Genomic DNA, 20,180 nt, shown 5'->3' on the forward strand with positions numbered 1-20,180 from the left:
CTTTACTGGAAGGTAAATTACTCTTCACAGTACAATGATATTGACTGGCCAATCTGGTATCCATGCAAATGGTTGCAACCAGATGGTCTATCCATTGGGATTTTTATATGTGTAGTGTGTAGCTTCTACTTAAATCACCTGGTTGTAATTCTTACCCTCTGGATAGTATCAAACTTCATTTTAATAGCTCTGCTTTTAAATATCTTGCCTAAAGGCAAGGGTTTTTTTTTTTCAGAAAAAAAAAGGAATTGATGTCTTATTCTTTCTAATTCTAAATGCAAAGATTTAAGGCTTGTATGTACCTTTCTTTGCTCATTACAGATTGTATAAATTGAGGCACTTTCCCCTTATTTCCTTTTGGTCATCTGATTGGGAATCTCAAACTCCAGAGTTTTCTGACTTTACAAATCAGAGACACCACAGATGCAAAGGCAAAGTCATCATGTTACACACTGCATGGAATACTTAACATGTTTTTCAAGTTGTGAGAGTATAAAGCTAATTAATCAGCTAGGACTGTCAGTGAAAAATTGAAAGTTGCCTTTAAAAAGTACCTAAATTAAGGATGGGGAGACCTGGAGATTCTGTAAGGACCCATGAAATCAAAGGAAAAAACAATTGAGAGCCAATTCAATTCACCTTCTCTTTCCTGTCCTCTCAAGCTAATTTACATTCTCTGATAACTTTTCCTTTAGAACGTGTCCATTGTAAATCCCCAAACTGACACTTATTATCAGGCTTACTTTCTTCTCTTTTAATAATTCATCCTGGGAAAAGAGGGGGAAAACTCAAAGTTGAAATTGTTTTGTATTTTATATTTATTGTCCATCATATTCAACCAACAAGTATTCTTTGAACAGCTGCCACATATAAGTTATGACCTTAGATGGCAGTTTCAAGCACAAAGATTCCATTCTCAGTATTGCTCCACATAGCATGAAAAGCCAAATAATACTAAAAATGTAATGAAGTAAGGAAAAAAGGAAAAGAGGAAGAAATTAAATAAATCCAATTTTAAATATTGTGTATTGGGACACTGAGAGGATTTTCTGAGTCTATCATAACTCTTAAAGATAACAAACTAGAAAGTTATTATTTTATATATATTGTATATATATTTATATTTTTAAAGTTTTCATTAAAATGTTATGTATTTTGCCTTGGCATGAATACTTACTTCCAAATATGACTTTAAATGTGATAATTACATGTTGCATTACTTACACAAAGCATGAAATAATTCCATTTCAGAAGAAAGTTTAAAATGTGGGCAGGGGCTGAGAGGCCATGAGGGAGCTCTAAATTGACCATAATTTTTCTAGTTATAGATCAGATTCACTTGAAAATTCATCAAGCTGGGGCTGGGGTTGTGATTCAGTGTAGATCACTTGCCTAGCGCCTGTGAGGCACTAGGTTTGATCCTCAGCACCACATTAAAAAAATAAATAAAATATAGGTATGGGTCCAACTGCAATTAAAAAAAATCATCAAACTGTATGACTATAATTTATATCCTTTAACTATTTCAAGTAAAAGTTTATTGTACAAAAGTTATATTTCTGATTGATTATATCACCATCCCCCCTAAAATGATGAAAATATTTGCAAGTGTTGTGACTTTGTTCTTATTTCAACTCTCCAAAGTCCCTTGCTAAATAAAGAAGGAAAGAAACTCCATTTTGCAATGTGTTGGCTCTGAGGAATTGGATTATTTCAACACTTTATATACAAGACAAAAGGGACTTTTATCATTTGCTTAAATAAAATTCTCTAAAGTCCCCACAGAAATAAACTTGGAATTGACTGTAATTTATTGCACTATCCTCAAGGAAAACATTTCATACAAAGAACAAAGCAAAAGAGAGGTATGTACCTATGTGCAATTTCATCACCATTAAATCTATTACTTGACTGACATCCAATGAGAAAAGGATTTTCCTAAGCTTAGAAAAATCAATTGTGCATGCCTGTAATCACAGCAACTGAGGAGGCTGAGGCTGGAGGATCACAAGTTCAAGGACAGCCTGATCAACTTAGCAAAGCCCTGTCTCAAAAAAAAAAAAAAAAAAAGGTGGGGGCTAGTAATATTGCTCAGTGATAGAATACCCCTGGGTTCAAACCCAGCACTGTGAAAAGAAAAGAAAGAATGAAAGAAAAATCAATTAATTACAGGAATGGGATTGAAAATTGCTTTTCTTGTGTCTTATTATGACTGAAAATCTGTTCTGGAACATAATGCTTTCAAAGCCAAATGTTAAATAATGTTTACCTTCAGTTGAATTGCACACTGTAAAATCACGCACCAGCCGAGTTTTTCCTAAGGAAATTTTGGGTGATGAGCAGGAATAAGAACGTGAGCGGATTCCAGAAAGCAATGATTCCTGAAAGAGAAGTATTAGGAATGGTAATGAAGAAGAAGGTAATGAAGCTTTCAAAAAAATTCTACAGAAGACTTGAAAGTACATGTTCATCATGAATGTTATAAAGTCAATGTCTTTGAAAAAATAATTCAACCTGAACATTTCTTAGATTTTTTTATGGATTATTTGTTTCTGTTTGCCTCTCACAACTTTTAAAATGTTGTCTTTCTAATGTTTTATTAAACTCAAGCTTTGGGGAAGGTTTCCTATACATACTTTCATATGCAATAATGCCATTAAAACTAATTTTTTTAAAAAATGAAAAATTAAGTCAAATGACATTTTCTCTGCATGATCAAGGTGTTTGACTTGTTGTTAACTGAATTGTCAGTTTTTTTCATTTTACACTGTAGCATTCAAACAAAATTCTATACTGAGATTTCTATACTTCAGGCTTATTAGAAGGCAGAAGAATAGCCACCTACAATTTTAAGAGTTTTTTTTTTTAAGCTTCCAAAGAGCTATTTAAATTTACAATGTTAGCAGATGCCTCTAGGGTCAAATACATCAGGTCAATATACAAATGCTACTAGTCCATGCTCATTTTTCAATAGATCTGCCATGCTGCACCTGGAGTGATGTTTGAATATCATTGATTTACATTTCTTCAATATTATTCCTTTTTAATGACCTGTTATTTTTGTTCCTATTTCCCCAATTACATATTATTTCTATTATTATGTTGGCAACACATGAAAAATGCAAGATGACAAGGTAATTAAAACATGGTTTTCTTACATGTTCTAGAAAATTTAGATCAGTATGCAATAGAACTCCATTAAAGTCATTTATGGTATCCAACTCCTATTCCACAGAGGCCTTAGGATTTATCCTGTCCATGTGTTTTTGAGATAGCACTTAAAGTTAGAGCTAAAAGAAAGTAAAGCAAAAGTCTTTTCTAAAATTAAACCATTAGAAACTGTCTTTCACAAGCACTAGCCTCTTTAGTTCCTGAGTGAAAACACACTCATCCTGGGTTCATTTGTTAGTTAAACAGTCCAGAGAAAAGTTGAAAACAGAAGCTTATCTTGCTTCCCAGGTTCTGGACTGTGGCTCCCTGACTGTCCTAGCAGGAAGCACCCATAGGGCTAGAAGTGGGAAGGGTGATAGGATTCTGGCTGTCCTATAACCTAACAGTGACCTGGCCACCAAGCATCTAGCCAAGTGCCATTTTCTTCATTTAAGTCATATATGGTAATCATTTTTCAAGACAATGGAATTTGAAAATTGTTCAAAAACCTTTGGCAAAACATTATACTTGGGGTAATTACACAGGCAAGGCATGATAAAGTTTCTAGGGCAAACTCTTCTAAAAATGAACAACACGAAGCTGTTAAAAGACTGAATTATTTTTCACTCCAAGTTATATTGAGTTTTTCACAATTCAATTCAAAATGCAAAACTAATTAGTACCTACATTAACAATCATACTCATTTCTTAACCAGAAATGTCACATGATGTTCAGATTCAAAAGATAACAATAGTTCTACAGACCTCAGAGCTAAGAGAAAAGGGTGAAGGATTTTTAGTCAGAAGATGAATTAAAATAATGATTCTATCACCAATTGAGTCTACCTGGACAAAACTCTAACACTTCAAGTACCTCATCTACTCAAAAAACACAAATAAAAGCATTAATTATGTTCTAGGTAACTTATAAGAAAAGAATATATTTGCACACACACTAAAGGGCTTGGAACAAAAATATTATCCTAACAACAATATGTTCTTATTAGGAGAAATTTGGGCATGGCACACACTATTTTACAGTAGTAAGCTCGATTTAAAAAGAAATGAGTGGATGATAACAGAAATCAAATAGGAAGAAAACATGTTCAAACACAAAAGAACTTTCTTTGCAAGACCAGAAAAAATGGTGTTTAGTATTTTTAAAAAGAACTACAAGAAAATGAAACTCTTTTGTGAAATTTAACAGGAGAAAATCTAGCTCCAATGGAAAAGCTGAAAATGTTTATGATATTGCTGATTAGTTCATGAAGCCAGGAATGCTGAACCAATATCATCTGTGCCTAACATCATTTGTCTCATCACTGGGCCAGGTTAAAATTTATGTGAGCAAAATAAGTTTGATCACTTGAAGTCATTTAATACTACCCATTTTTTTCCTTCTGCTTAAGGGATGATGGTAGAGATCATTATATAAAATATTAAAATTTTCCAAGTCTGTAAAAAGTGGCAGGTACTCCTTGCAAATTAATGAAAAACGTAAATCAACCATCATAAGAACTATAAAAATTAAACAAGTTACAAAGATTAAAGAGACTCAAACAGACATCAAAGGAGTTCATATTTGTAAGACAGAATTTGTCTTTCAGATAGATGGGTTGATTTAGACAACGTACTCAGCACACTTAAAATCAGGCAAATTAACACCAATAAGAATACCTTCAAGTGCAGATTACTTGATAAAGAAAGTGATTCAGTCCTGGAGATATTGAAATCTGGTTCAGTGTTGGTCTCAAAAGAGTCCAGTTCATCGCCACTAGGAATCCCAGTTCTTGAGGAACTCTGAGACACTGGAGTATAGCACAGGTGTGGCTGCTCAGAATGCCTGTCCCCTTCACTGTCGGCCACCAGGGCATCAAGGCTAGAACTAAAGCACAGATTCAGTAAGAAAATAATCCAGTAAGCAGGCAGGCAGACAGACAGTGCTTTCTGCTTCTCAGAATTCAGATTCTCTCATTGGTGTAGGGTGCAAGGGTTGTTCATTTAACTTTACACTAATATGTAATCACCTCTTTTTAAACCATTTTCTAAGTTTTCCCAAATGAACATTTCTACCTACCAAAGACATTTCAATTACCTTAAGAAACAAAAGCTGGCTTGAATTAGCACTCACTACACTCTTTCTTATGTTTTTAAATTTTTTTAGTGAATTATAGTCATAGATAATTTTGACATACTCGTACAACCATGGAATACAATTTGCTCTACTTCTGTCCCCAGTACTTCCCCTTTTCCTCCCCTTCTCTCCCCCTGTTCCTCTTCCTCTATACTGATCTTTTTCTATTTACTTTTAGTGTCTTTTTAAATTAAAGATTTATAGAGACACATAAAGGTGAAATTCACTGTGGTATATTCATATATATGCACAACATATTTTGTTCAACTTCATTCCACAGTCTCTTTTCCCACTTCTCATTCCTTCCCTTCAATCCCCTTCCTCTGCTCCACGATCTCCCTTCTATTTTTTAATAATATTTTTATAGTTGATAGACACAATAGCTTTATTTTATTAATTTATTTTTATGTGATGCTGAGGATCTGTGCCTCACACATGTCAGGCAAGTGCTCTGCCACTGAGCCACAAACCCAGCCCTCTCCTTTCTATTTTATGGAGTTCCCCCACTCCACTTTTTTTCCCCTTATTTTGATCAAACTTCCACATATGAGAGAAAACATTCAACCCCTGACTTCCTGAGTCTGATTTATTTCACTTAGCATGATGTGCTCCAGTTCCATTCATTTACCAGCAAAGGCCACAATTTCATTCTTTTTAAAGTATTTTTTTAGTTGTAGATGGACATAATACCTTTATTTATTTATTTATTTTCTGTGGTGCTAAGGATCGAACCCACTGCCTCACACGTGGTAGACAAGCACTGTACCACTGAGCCCCAGCCCCAGCCCCCACAATTTCATTCCTTATGGTTGAATTAAACTCCATTGTGTATTTGTGTGTGTGTATATATATACACACACACATGCATATATATATCACATTTTCTTTATCTATTCATCTATTGACAGGCACCTGGACTGGTTCCATGACTTGGTTATTGTGAACTGCACTATTCCAAACAAATTGATGTGGCTATATCATTATAGTATGCTAGTTTGGTTCTTTTGGATAAATACTGAGGAGTGGATAGCTGGATCATATGGAGGTTCCTTTCTTAGATCTTTGAGATATCTCCATACTGCTTTCCATAGTGATTGTACTAAGTTGCAGTCCTACCAACAATGCACGAGTATACCTTTCCCCCTAAATCCTCACCAGTGTTTATTAATTTTATTCTTGATAACTGCCATTCTGACTTGGGTGAGGTAAACTCTCAGTGTAGTTTTGATTTGTATTTCCTTGATTGCCAGGGACCTAAAACATTTTTTATATATTTGTTTGTCATTTGTATTTATTTTGAGAAGTGTCTGTTTAGTACTTTTACCCATTTATTAATTAGTTTATTGTTTTTTATTGTTGGTGGTAACTTTTCATTTTTTGGTATTGAGGTTTTTTGAGCTCTTCATATATTTTTGGATATTAGTCTCCTAATGGAGAAGCAGCTAGCAAAAATCTTCTCTTTCTGTAGGTTCTCTCTTCATGCTTTTCATCATTTCCTTTGCTTTACAGAAGCTTTCCAAATTTGATGCTAGCCCACTTATAGATTTTTCGGTTTGTTTCTTGTGCTTTAGGAGTCTTATTAAGGAAGTTGGTGCCTGATACTCAACAAAAGTGCCGAAAACATACATTGGAGAAAAGACAGCCTTTTAAACAAATGGTGTTAGGAAAACTAGATATCCGTATGTAGAAGGATGAGACTAGATCTCTGCCTCTTACTCTGCCCAACAGGAAAAATCAAAAGTCCAACTAAGACCTAGAACTAGAGTAGAAAATGCAACCACTAGATGGAAATATGGTCAACCCTCCAACACACTGGCACAGGCCTTAATCACACCATTTATAAATGTAGTCATAAAGGTAATTCTATCAAGACTCACATAGCAGCCCTTCAAATACTGAAAATGCAAATGACACAGAGCCACTGGGCTGTGTGTGGAGACAGAGGCTGTGGGGACCGCATGTGGGAATGTGCAGTGTGGCATTCTCTCCATGGGCCTCAGCCGGAAGCTCAGGAGGGCAGAGGCCTGTGCAGCTCTCACCTCAAAGCTGGGCCAAGACCCAGGTCAGAAATGAGTCATATGCAAGGTCCCAGACACTGCACAGGATAAATGATCATCTGTAGAGATTTTTTATTTTTTTTATAAATGATTCCATCTCAGAACCAGGTCCTGATTCTTCTTGACTACAGTGTTTCTTTCCCCATTTAACTTTCCTAACCATAAAATTAAAAGGGAAAAATTTGACCTTCCACATTTTGAGTTTATTCATAACATTTACGTTTTTAAACCACTCTAATGTCAAGGACAACAGAGTCCTGAGCATGCGAACACAGGAAGCCCTTTTAAATATATTTTTCTTTGGTTGTGTCAGTTCTGGAGTTCAGACTTTAGTAATGACACAATGAAACTGTCTTGATTTTGAACTGTAAATGATCAGAAGATAAACTTTGATTTAATACATTTGGATTATTTTTTCTTATAAACCATAAATCACTAAAGGGACACACACACAAAAAAAATCAATTTCATATCCTCCGTGCTTTCAATGTGAACCCTGATTAGTTTCTAATCTTTGAACCATTTCATAGACAATAGAAGGCACCAGAAAACTGGGTGATAAGTATAAGCCATGACTGGCACCACTTCCAAAGCAGAATTTTCTCCTTTAAGAACTAATTGAGAGCTGGGCACAGTGGTATATACCTGTAATCCCCGAAGTTTGGGAGGCTGGGGCAGGAGGATTACAAGTTTGAGGCCAGCTTCAGCAACTTGGCAAGGCCACAAGCAACTTAGCAAGATCCTGTCTCAAAATAAGAAAATAAAAAGGGGTAGGGATATTGCTCAGTGGTTATGTACCCCTAGGTTAAATCCCCAGTATGGGAAAAAATAAAAAAGAACATATTGAGAGACAGCCTTGCCTTGGCATGGAGCAGAAGGGAACAAATTGGAGGTGCTTTGCCTTAACTCAATACTTAGCATCTTGGATTCCATTCAATATAAAAAAAAAATGAAGTTCAATGTTAAGAAAATCTTCCTGGTAAATTCTGATGCTTTGAGGTTAGAGTAAATTACAGATATTCAAGATGCTATGTGATTTCCTAATACAAAGAAAATCTTCAGGCCAGTCAAAGCTTGCTGATGTCTTATGCCTCTGTAACTGTGTTTCAATTTGTGATCTCTATACCAGTGAAAAATAGTTATTCAGATGATTGGCAGCCTGCCTTAATACCCTATTGTACTACAAGATTCTCCAGTTACAGATTGTGTTTTTCCATCACTACAGATGTAACAGCATTACTTTAATGCTACAGTATAATGTTGTTGCATTACTTTATCTTATATACCATAAAACATTTCTTTTTACATTAATTCAAATTAGACTACTGCTTTTCTTTGGTAAGATATTAACATAAGTTATTGGTATGCTTCAGGATTACCTATAGATTCTCATTTTATAATTATGTTATTTAAATTCCATTAATGGAATAGGAGTCAATTCATTAGATTGTAACCAAAATTTTCTTTTAAAATAATATAAAACAGAAAATATCAGAATACATTCTGATTTTATGAAATACATTCCACATGTTATTTCATAAAACTTTGCTTAAATTTTGTGTGTATGGGGTGGTGATGACATAACACACATTTTATACTGTGGATTATGGTGAAACAAAAAAAAACCTTTAGATTGAAACAAATGCTTATTTCCCTTACCTTATTTTTTAATGTCTAATATTTTAAATGATGTTTTATTGCTTATTTTCCCCATGTGGCATCTCAAAAAACTATTAAGGTTAAATAACATAATGGTTATATATTGTGCACAGTTTACTAAAATATTGTTTCAAAACTCAGAAAATTTAGGTCTTAGGCTCCAATCAGCCTTGTCCCTATATGGACTATGGTTTTTATTGCATACCCCAAATTTCTCTTTCATTTTTCATGTATTAACAAATGAAGTATATTTCACTTTGAGTTCACTGTCAATCATATTGCAGACCCTCATGATGAAAGTCACTGAAGGTCCAGATAAGGCTTTTCAGGGTCACCTGTTCTCCACACTCATTCCAACAGTTTTCAGAGTGGAAGGAGTATAAAGGAGAACATTAGCCTATGGGGGCGGCCAGAGGGTTTTTTTGCTAGGACAGCTTCTCCTCTGCCTTGACCAGCTCTGCCATTTCTACAAAGCCTTCCAAATACTTTTACTCTGAGTAACGTCTCTTGTTCCTCTAAAGAAGAAAAGTTCTATCGGTGTTAGTGAAATGTTTGCACTTCCCAGAGCAGACAATGATCCAAAAGTATAATTTCAATACTCTGCAAATATTTGTGTAAAGAAAAGAGAATATCATTGGAACCTTTTCTATCATATATTCCTAAAATGCTTCCTCTAAAGAACTTACTTACTTCTGGAGATCTGGGAATCACACATTCAACAAATCCTAACAATTCTAGCAGAATGCTGTAGTCACATACAGTTTAATGTATTTCTATAGAACTGTAAAGGATCTTGCATGAACTGGCAGCCTCTTATCCCAAGTAGATACCATGAAGAGCTCAAAATAACCTAACTATGAAATTTAAAGTCATGACCACTCTCCAATATCTCTAAAACTATAACTCATAAAATACAAAACAAAAGGAAGATTTTTTAATTTACATATGATACATAACCTCTGGTACCAACTCCTATCATTTTAAGTTTTGCAACCTCATCTGTGCAAAATATAGCACAGAGAACTGCACCCACTGATTGCTGGGTACTCTCTCTTCCTCTCCTTCCTGATCAATTAAATCCCTGCTCCATGTTCATTTGCCTATGTGGATATCCCACTCATAGATAAAAATGTATATAAACACTCACATATGTGTGAGTGTTCTAATTTTATTTTTATTCATGATTTTACATGTGAAAACGAGCATATAATCATGGGGTTAGGACATAAGAAAACAAACAAACAAACAAAAAAGACTGATACCTAATGAAAGAGGAACTTGGCCTAGTCCCTAAGGAAAACAGACAATAGTGTGAATGGAGAGATACAGGTACACACACACAAGCATGTACACACACACAAATATATGCAATCACATTCTAAACAATGAAACTATTGTTAAGTGATATTTCTACAGGTGCAAGTACTTCACATGGAAGTTATCTGTAAGCTTAAGGACCTAAAAATAAAACACTTAAGAACTTATCTAAACTGAAAGTGGAACATTCACCATACCATGGAAACTCTCATGGATCCATTCTCAGTCTCAACACTTATCTCATTAGTTATAACAGCTATCTTGAATTCAGGGATTTTTTGCCCCTCATTCTGTCATTTTCTTTATAGCTTATGAACATATGTACATATCTTCTAAATAATAAATAATTTGGTTTTGCGCTCTATAAAAATGAAATCTGCCTGCAGCATTTTGCAGCTCACTTTTTTTGTTCAATTTTATGCTTCTGAGATGCATGCAGAGCAGTGGTAGTTGATTCATTTTTATTACTGTATAGTATTTCATATATATATAATGTAAAGGCATACATAATTAGTTATTTATTCCCCATTTGAGTTATTTCCTGCTGCTGTACATACTCATGAATATGTCTGCTAGTGCATGGTAGGGAAATGCCCTTTACAACTTTACAAGAAAATGTCAAATTATCCTCCAAAGTTGTTATACAGTTTTTATTCCTCTCAACTGTGCATGAGTTTCCATTGTATGCATGTTCCTAAAAACATGGTATTATTAGACTTTTAAAATTTCTGTCTAATAAGCAGAAAGTGGTATCTTGTTGCAGTTTTTCTGGTATATCTTAGTCAGTTTTATTAAGTACTTATTTTAAAAAAAACACCTATAGAATATTAAAAGGGGGCGACAATTTGATGCAGAGATAAAAGTGGTGGAAACAATTAAAAATCAAAAATAGGGGTTTCCAAATCTAGCTACAAGGTTCCTTGATTTTCTACAATCTTCCTCTAGAAGATAGTCTTGTGCTTTCTTTTTTTAATTTTTTTTTTTAGTTGTAGATAGACACATACTTTAATTTTATTTATTTGCTTTTTATGTGGTGCTGAGATTCAAACCCAGGGCCTTACATGTGGTAAGTGAGCGCTCTACCACTGAGCCACAACCCCAGCCCTGTACCTTCTTTTCTGCAGATGACTTTGTTCCTTTTCGAATCCATGAAGACCAAAAGAAAGGTTCAAGTTGGAAGTGCATGAACTAGATGGTGATATGAAAGACTGCTGGGCTTCCGAATCTGCCATCACTTGGCTGTTCTCCCCGAGTGGGTACATACTGGGGCTGGTGTCAGTAGGAAGGATCTGCTTACAGCTCTGAGGCTCCAGTGAGGGACCAGTGGATTCAGGGCTGGTGCAGGCAGAAATTCCCTCTATATTAATATAATTGATATCCAAATCACCAACCTGGAAGTTGAAGGCAAAATTTTTTGCTGAGAAAAAGCAGGAAAGAATGGCTTAGCTAAAAATTAATAAAATTTTCCTAATTTAAAAAAATTCCACCTTATTTGTCTTTTTGCTTTGTTTTTACCTTATTTTTGTAACTGATTATACTTTTAGCACTTTATGAACCCGAAACTGATTATGCTTTTGATATTTTGTGAACCATTGATTCAAAATGAGGAGGAAATGTTTAAAATACTAAAGAAAAAACTAAAGAGTATACTGCTTTATTCACCAGAATTTATCTGTTCATCAGAATCTGAGTAACCAAAGTAATTAATGGTAGACACACTAGCTTGAGTCTCCCCCAAAGCACACCAAACAAAAAGAACAAACAAAACAACATAAAGTCTATGTGTGTTGCAAATGTAGAAGACAAGAAATGACCCAAATCTTGAATTACCTGTGAATAATAAAATAAGCATCAATTCCAGCAAGTACCCCCTTATTCCCACCATGAGACTTGGCAGAAAGAGAAGAGGGAGCCATTGGGAGCCTAAAACTTATCTATCTAAAAATCATCACCAGAAAGAAGTGTGACCTACACACATGGAAAAAAAGTCTTAGTTGACCCAAAGTACTTACTCTTAGAGGTTTAAAAGTGCTGTGATTTGAATGGTAGTCATTAAAAAGCATTATAACTTGGGGGTAAGTCAGTAAAAAGGAAGACAGTTGAGCCAGGGTATAGCTCAAAGTACACACTTAGTATCTTCAAGGCCCTCAGTTCAATCCCCATCACCAAAAAGAAGAAAGAAGAAGAGGAGGAGGAGGAGGAGGAGGAGGAGGAGGAGGAGGAAGAGATCAGAGATAGGATGGCAAAGAAGAAAAGAAGCAAAAGGGGGAAATTTTAGGATCCTAAATCATCAAGCATCATCATCATAATTTATTAAGGAAAAATCTAACAATGAATGCCCATACTAGCAGGTGAAATTCTAACGAGTAAAGGGATGTCTACAGAAACTCAAAATATCCCCTGACAACATGTTTAATAATTTTAAAAAGAAAAAAAAATAGTAACCTTACTGAAAAGAAACTTGATAAGTCAAAGATAAAATCACAAGGGATAGTCTGACATTAGAAACCTCCTGATATAATGCACTGAGAAGAACACAACATTATTCCCATAATAAATGATCCTCCCAAACACAATCTAATTTTGAAGAGATATCAGACAAACTGAAACTGAAGAATTTTCTAGGAAAATAAAAATAAATATGGTCCATATTCTTAAAAAATATTAATGTAATAAAAGACAAAGATTCATGAACTCTCCCAGATTAAAGGAGAATTAAGAGATGTGACTACTAATACAACATATATCATGGAATATTCTTTTACTGCAAAGAACATTATTGGGACAATTGGATAAAATTAAATAATGTCTGGAGATAACAGTATTTATCAATGACAATTTTCTGATTTGGGCAACTATATTGTGCTTATGTAAGAGAATTTCCCTGTTTTTAGAAAAATACATCATGAATAATTGAGGGATAAAGGAGCTCCATATTTTCAATGTATTCTCAAATAGTTAAAAATTTTACATAAATATTTTAGCCATTTGCAAGCACACATGCATGCACACACACAAAGTAGAAAATGTTAACATTGGGGGAACTGAGGTAAAAAGTATACAGGATTCTTTGTACTGAAGTTATGTAGGTCCCAAATTATATCCAAAGAAAGTGTTGGGGGGGGGGGCTGGGATTGTGGCTCAGTAGTAGAGCGCTTGCCTAGCACATGTGAGGTAATGGGTTTGAGTCCCAGCACTACATGAAAATAAATAAATAAAATAAAGATATCGTGTCCATCTACAACTAAAAATATTTTTTTTCAAAGTGTTTTTTCAAAGTAGTTTATATGACAGAGAAATTTTCAAAGTAGTTTTTAATCATATGAATGTTCTCATCAGGTAGGTTGATAACCCTGAAAAGTAATGGGGAACAGCATAGAATAAAAGCTAACCTAATAATCTATTTAGGTTTCTATGTAAGTTGAGAGAGACAAAGGAGATTTGAAAATATTATTTTCAGATACTGTAGAAATTATTTTAAATACACAAAAGTTTAGCTCTTCACATTGTCTTTGTTATTCAATTGGCCATAAGAATAGTAACAAAGACTATGTGAAAATTGTACTACACTGATATAGGACCTTTGTGATTAAGGTTTTTTTAATACTTTTAAGTTGTAAATCAACACAATATCTTTATTTTATTTATTTACTTTTATGGGTGGGATAGAACCCAGTACCTCACACCCTCTAGGTAAGCACTCTATCACTGAGCTAAAACTCCAGTCCCTGTAATTTAGTTTTATTCCTAGGTTTTAATTGCACAAATTCAACTGTCTTCAACTCTGTTTCAGTTTATTGAATTAGACTCTTTGGATTCTCTGTAAATGCTAACTTTAGTTCTTTTGTGGTTTGTTCAACATTATTAGAGCAATACTTTTTTCTCACAAAATATAACCAGAGAGAAATGATACCTAAACCTCATCTTTGGTTTGGGAAATTTTGCATTTTTAATGTGTCTCAGGACATATAAAAACAATTTTCCCCACATAGAATTGAGTCATTTATAATTTTAGCTAGTTGAAGTGAATGGAAACATTATAGTACTCACTGGAGCTCAGAACAAAATAAAATAAGAACTCAAGAAATCTTTCATTTCAACTATTGAGAAATTATGGCCAAAAAGCATCAAAATCAGAACATGGAAAAGAGCTAAACACTAAAAACTATAAAACACTGATGAAAGAATCTAAAGAAGACACAAACAAATGTAGAGATATCTTGTGTTCATGGATTGGAAGAACTAATATTGTTAAAATGTCCATACTAGCCAAAGTGACATGCAGATTCATTGCAATCCCTGTATTTTAGAAAGAGTGTTTGGTTTGGTTTTTAGAAGGAATTTGGTTTTGTTTTTTCATTTTTGTAGAAATAGAAAAATAGATCTTAAAATTTGCATGGAACCCCTCAAGATCAAGAACACCTAAAGCAATCTTGAGCAAGAAGCACAAAGCTGGAGGCATGGCGCTTCTTGTTTCCAAATGATTTTACGACATTACAATAACAAAAACAGAATGCATCTGGCATAATAACAGACATAGACTAATGGAACAGAATAGAAAGTCCAGAAATCAATGCACATATATACAGTCAACTAATCTTTGACAAAGGTGCCAAGATAACAGAATGGGTGGGGGGAGATAGTCTTTTAAATAAATGATACTGGGAAAACTAGACATCCACAGCAAAAAAGTGAAACTGGATGCCTTTCTAACACCATGCTCAACAGTCAACTCAAGATGCATTAAAGTCTTAAATGTGAAACTTGAAACTATAAAAGTTCTAAAACAAAGCATAGAAGAAAAATGCCATGACAATGATGTTGTTTTGGGAGGGTGTTGACACCAAAAACACAAGTAACAAAAGCAAAATAAATTAGCAGGACTGCATTAGGCTAAAATGTGTAGTGAAGGAAATGATCAACAAAATTAAAAGACCTATGAAATCGGAGAGAATATTTACAAACCATATGTCTGAAAAGAGGTTAGCATCCAAAATCCATAAGGAACTCATGCAAATTAATAACAACATAACCTGATTAAAAAATAGGCAAAGGACCACAATTAGACATTTTTCCAAAGAAGGCTTACAAATGGCAACCAGGTCTATGAAAAGGTGGTGAACGTTACCAATTGTCAGCAAAATGCAAATTAAAACCACAATGAAATGTCACCTGTTAAGATGGCTATCATCAAAAGTCAAAGACAAGCGTTGGGAAGATATAGAAAAAAGGAAAACCTGGTACACCATCATCGGGAAAGTAATTGTTACAGTCATTACATACACCAGTACAGAGGTTCCCCCAAACTAAAACTGTAACGACAAAAATTCCATTTCCAGGCCAAAGGAAATAAATTCACTCCATATAAGAGAGAGCAGTACTCCCATATCCATGGCAGTATTATTGACAACAGCCAAGGCAGGGAATCAACATGTGTCCATCAGTGGATGAATGCACAAAGAAAACATAATAGGTGTGTATCATGATTCAGAGAGAAGCATATTATTTGGCCTTAAAAAAGAAAAAAAAAACCCTATAATTTGTTACAACACGGATGAACTTGGAGGATACTGTGCTAATTGAAATAAGCCAAAACACAGAAAGATAAGTACTGCATGACCTTATTTACATATGAAAAATTCATAGAAACAGTAAGTACAGATCTGAGCAAACAACACAACAAAAACTATGTAAGACGATGGATATGTTCAATTAATTTGATTTTGGTCATCATTTCACAGTGTGTGTGTGTGTGTGTGTGTGTGTGTGTGTGTGTGTACACAAACCATCATATTACACCAAGCACAGTGGCACATGCCTGTAGCCCAGTGACTCAGGAGGCAGAGACAGGAGGATTACAAATTTGAGGACAGACTCAGCAACTTAGCAAGGCCCTAAGCAACTTAATGAGACCCTGCCTCAACATTAAAAAAAATAAATAAATAAAAGGTCTGGGAATGTAGCTCAGTGATAAAGCCCACCCCTGGGTTCAATCACCAGTACTAATAAAAACAAAAAATCACATTATATACCTGAAATATCTATATAATTTTTGTCAACTATACTTTAAAAAAGCTGGGTGTAAGTATCATAAATAAAACAATAAATCTTACATAATGTATACATGCATCTTAAAGTGTGTCTAGAGCACACAAAATCTAGTTACACCCTACCCTGAAAGAATATCCCCAGAACTCCCAATTTGTCCTATGTTCCAATCTAGATTTTTATAATGAGAGCTGACATGCAGCTGGCTTACACCAAGACAACTGTTGTTATTCTGATTTATTGGTTTCTATGTCATTTTGAATTCCATTCAACCTATGTCATTCATACTATGCATTTGTTGTAACAATGTTTATAATACTAGAGAAAATGAGCAGAGCTATACAACTAAGGGCTGATCAATTAAACAGGAAAAGAGTTCATATCAAAGAAAACATTAATAATGTAAAATACATAACATTAATAAGAAAGGTAAAATACATCCTTGCCCAATTGATATAATATGGTACATATCATATTTAGGTTTTAAATTCAGTGGAAAAGGAAAAAAATTGTTGTCTAAATTACCCATGAAAATCCATTCTATCTCCCATAAATAATAATACGTAGAAATCTCCAGTTCTACAACTACATTTTAATTTTTATAAACACAAAATTTGAATATCACTGAGCTAGAGAAAGAAAAAATGTTAGTAGACACCTGGCATGTTCAAACCCTCTTCCTTTATGAGATTTTTTTTTTTTTTTTTTTTTTTTTTGCGAGGGTTGGGGTATACCAGGGATTGAACTCAGGGACAGTGAACCACTGAGCCACATCCCCAGCCCAATTTTGTATTTTATTAGATACAGGGTCTCACTGAGTTGCTTAGCACCTCACTTTTGCTGAGACTGGCTTTGAACTCGCAAAAAATCCTCCTGTCTCAGCCTCCTACGTGTGCCACTGCGCCCAGCAAGTCTCTTTCAGGGAATTGGTAGAAAATTCTGAAAGGTTCCAGTTTCTCTGTAATGTGATACCATTTTGTTTTGATACTATAGTTCTATAAGTGACTGTGTCGTACCAGGCTGGAACCAAGCGCTTGCTCATTAGTGATTCCTGGATTTCAATAGGAATACTGCCTAATCAAGTCATCCATGCCCTGTTTATTGAAAAGCCATACAAAAAAATGTTGGGGACCCATTGTTGTGTCATCCTTTGGCCCCAGTAAAGAGCTCTCACACTTTTCTCATTTTCCAGTGTCTCAAGACCCCTCCCTTCCAGTGCTTTTCAGTGAGGTCAGATGTGTTGTGTTCTGAAATAAGAACCTAAGTTGAATGTTCCTAAAACAAAATTTCACAGCTACGTTGCCAAGGCAGCTCTGAGGCGGAAGTTTTCAAAGAAACACGATGATGCTGCACGTATTTCTCACAGGCTCAAGTTCTGGAAAGAGGTACAGATGCACCCTGGGTTATCAGGCATGCCTTACCTGATCTATCACCATGCAGTTAGCATAGACTTCGTCACCCCCATTCAGCATGTCGGAAAGCCGGCCTGCCGCAAGGAAAGTCGGGGAGTGCTTGGATGTTTTGAGGGCATCAAAGGATCGATCTAGAGGGAAATGAAAACAGAACAGATAAAGTCAGAGGAATTTACTTTAGAGTCAAGCTTTACCTTCTTGGTCAAACCATAAGGAGAAAAAATTAGGAATACATTTTTTAAGATGGCATTTTGCTGTCTTCACATCTTATGATCTGCACAAAAGTCTGTTCCGTACTCAAATCTTCTCAGTTATCTAGAACCTTCTTGTAGAATGAATAGTTCTAGATAGCTAAATATTTGCCCACTTTAAGCACTATTGAAATCAATTAAATATTTGCCATCAATTTTAACAGATTAAATTCTAGTTGCCTTCATCAATGAAATGAAAGCATTGGACATATTCTTGTGCTTCTTGGGTAAAATGACAGGCTCAGAGCCAGTGACTGCCTACGAGTACACACAGAGAACAAGGCCCAGCAGCTCTGGCTCTGGGCAGCTCAAGGGAGTGCAGAGTCTCTGATATAAAGTTTCCCTCCTGTTTCAGTTACAGAAATGTTTGTGCTTGCTTCCATGTCCTCAGATTTGCTCCAATTAGATGAGGTGGCTCAAAGTTGTGTCCCAGAGAGCTGACACATTATCATATTTGTAGGGAACAAATAATTGAAAGTGACAAAACATAGGAGATCCAAAAGGCCTTGTTTCCTGTGACTTTGGTTTATTTATAAAACTCAGAGATATTAACCAAATTTCTTCATCATAAAAGTAGATTATTATCATGCTTTCCTCCTAGTATGGTTATGAGGATGAAATGAGTTCAGACACATGAAGTTCAGACACAAAGTGCTCAATTAATATCATGTCACTACTATTACTGTCACTATCATAAATGTTGATTTTAAACCATGTTCAATGCAAGTACTAATTGCACTGTGTTGTATAATAACAGGATACTGATACCTGTAAATGACATTTATAAGGAGATTCAATGTTCCATCCTCAACAGTGGTGATTCTCATTCACATTCCAGTAAGTTTTCTTGAATGGGTACAAAGGGGATGGTACTGCCAGTAAGCCATTAGAAATGGTGGAGCCCGTGGGAGTGGATCAGGAATTGTTTTAAAAAGATTAATAACTGTTAGACTGATATACAACAAGCAAAAAAAAATCTACTCTTTCATGGGAAAGTCCTAGATGATATAAAAGTTACAAAGATATATGGATTGTACAAATCAAATGGCTTGGCTTTGGATTCCAAATCCAAAACTACCTCTTTCCCACAGAACACCAAAGTGAGGTTTTATTAAGCCTTGAGAAAATATACAAAGCAAAATAGTTTCTTCTTACGTCCATAATATAATATTTAATTAACTTAATTGAACAGCTAGGTATATAATATACGAAGTCCAAAAATAATTCACAAGTACAACCTTTATGATCAATTACATATGTTTTGATTCTGATTACACAAAAGAAAAGCAAGGTAGGTTCCAAAGGTTATAAATTACGAACTTGACAAAATGCTTCCAATGCATTCTGGAGTCAGAAAATACTTGCTCATTTGTCATTTTACAGAATGTTTTATAAACAACCATAAGTTATTCAACATGGCCCTCTGAAGTGTGATTAATACAGCTTAACTGCTCTACAGTGTCATATTTTCACCAACTGTAAAACACCTGGTATTTCTGCCATCACATCTGGGGGACTGTTCATTCTCCTTTTTAATCACTGCCAAATTAAAATTTTGTTGATAACTAGACTGACCTAAGAACTAACAAGATATTGAACAAAACGATTCCAAGAAATGGATGGTTTTCATTTTTAAAAATACAGCATATAATGAAATATTACCCCAAATTGTATGGTGCATTAAATGCATTGCCAAGTGATGCAAAAGACATGCTCTTAATGAACAAAGAAAATGTAGTGTCCAAAAACTCTGACCACTTACTTCAGGGATGAATAGGAGCAGAATTTACTGGTGTTTTCATGTACATAGGTAAGAGATACTTGGGGATGCAATTTTCCTTCATAAACAAATCTATCTGCCCTGTGTGGCACAGCAGAATCTATCAGGAGATCATACTCAAGCAGTAAAAGAAATTCAGAGGAGGTAGAATCTGGGTACTTTGTCCACGTTTGGGTCAAATTTATTTTCTGCATGATTGATTTGATTAAGGTTAAAGAAAATTTTATAATTTATTACAAAGCCAGGTCTACAATATCTCAGCTGCAATTCTGAAATCTTGAAAAATCAAAACTTTTTCATCAGTTTCATTCGGAAACATATTTGGTGCTGAAATCTGATCTGAGCTCAGATGTACTATTTATTTACTCCAAT

At 34.7% G+C, this 20,180-nt stretch overlaps 1 protein-coding gene across 9 annotated transcripts in view; it reads right to left on the minus strand.

Moving 5' to 3' along the window:
• Arhgef28 (Rho guanine nucleotide exchange factor 28) overlaps positions 1-20,180 on the minus strand; it is a 291,621-nt gene that overhangs the window by 85,463 nt on the left and 185,978 nt on the right. For all 9 annotated transcript variants that reach the window (XM_078043571.1, XM_078043579.1, XM_078043576.1 and 6 more), the window contains 4 exons: positions 17,787-17,908; positions 11,428-11,708; positions 4,828-5,035; positions 2,270-2,381 (listed from right to left, as the gene is read on the minus strand). In XM_078043571.1, the coding sequence (XP_077899697.1) occupies positions 2,270-2,381; positions 4,828-5,035; positions 11,428-11,708; positions 17,787-17,908 (723 nt within the window). The remainder of the gene's footprint in view (positions 1-2,269; positions 2,382-4,827; positions 5,036-11,427; positions 11,709-17,786; positions 17,909-20,180) is intronic.

Source organism: Ictidomys tridecemlineatus, chromosome 1 (assembly GCF_052094955.1).
Source record: "Ictidomys tridecemlineatus isolate mIctTri1 chromosome 1, mIctTri1.hap1, whole genome shotgun sequence".
NCBI lineage: Eukaryota > Metazoa > Chordata > Mammalia > Rodentia > Sciuridae > Ictidomys > Ictidomys tridecemlineatus.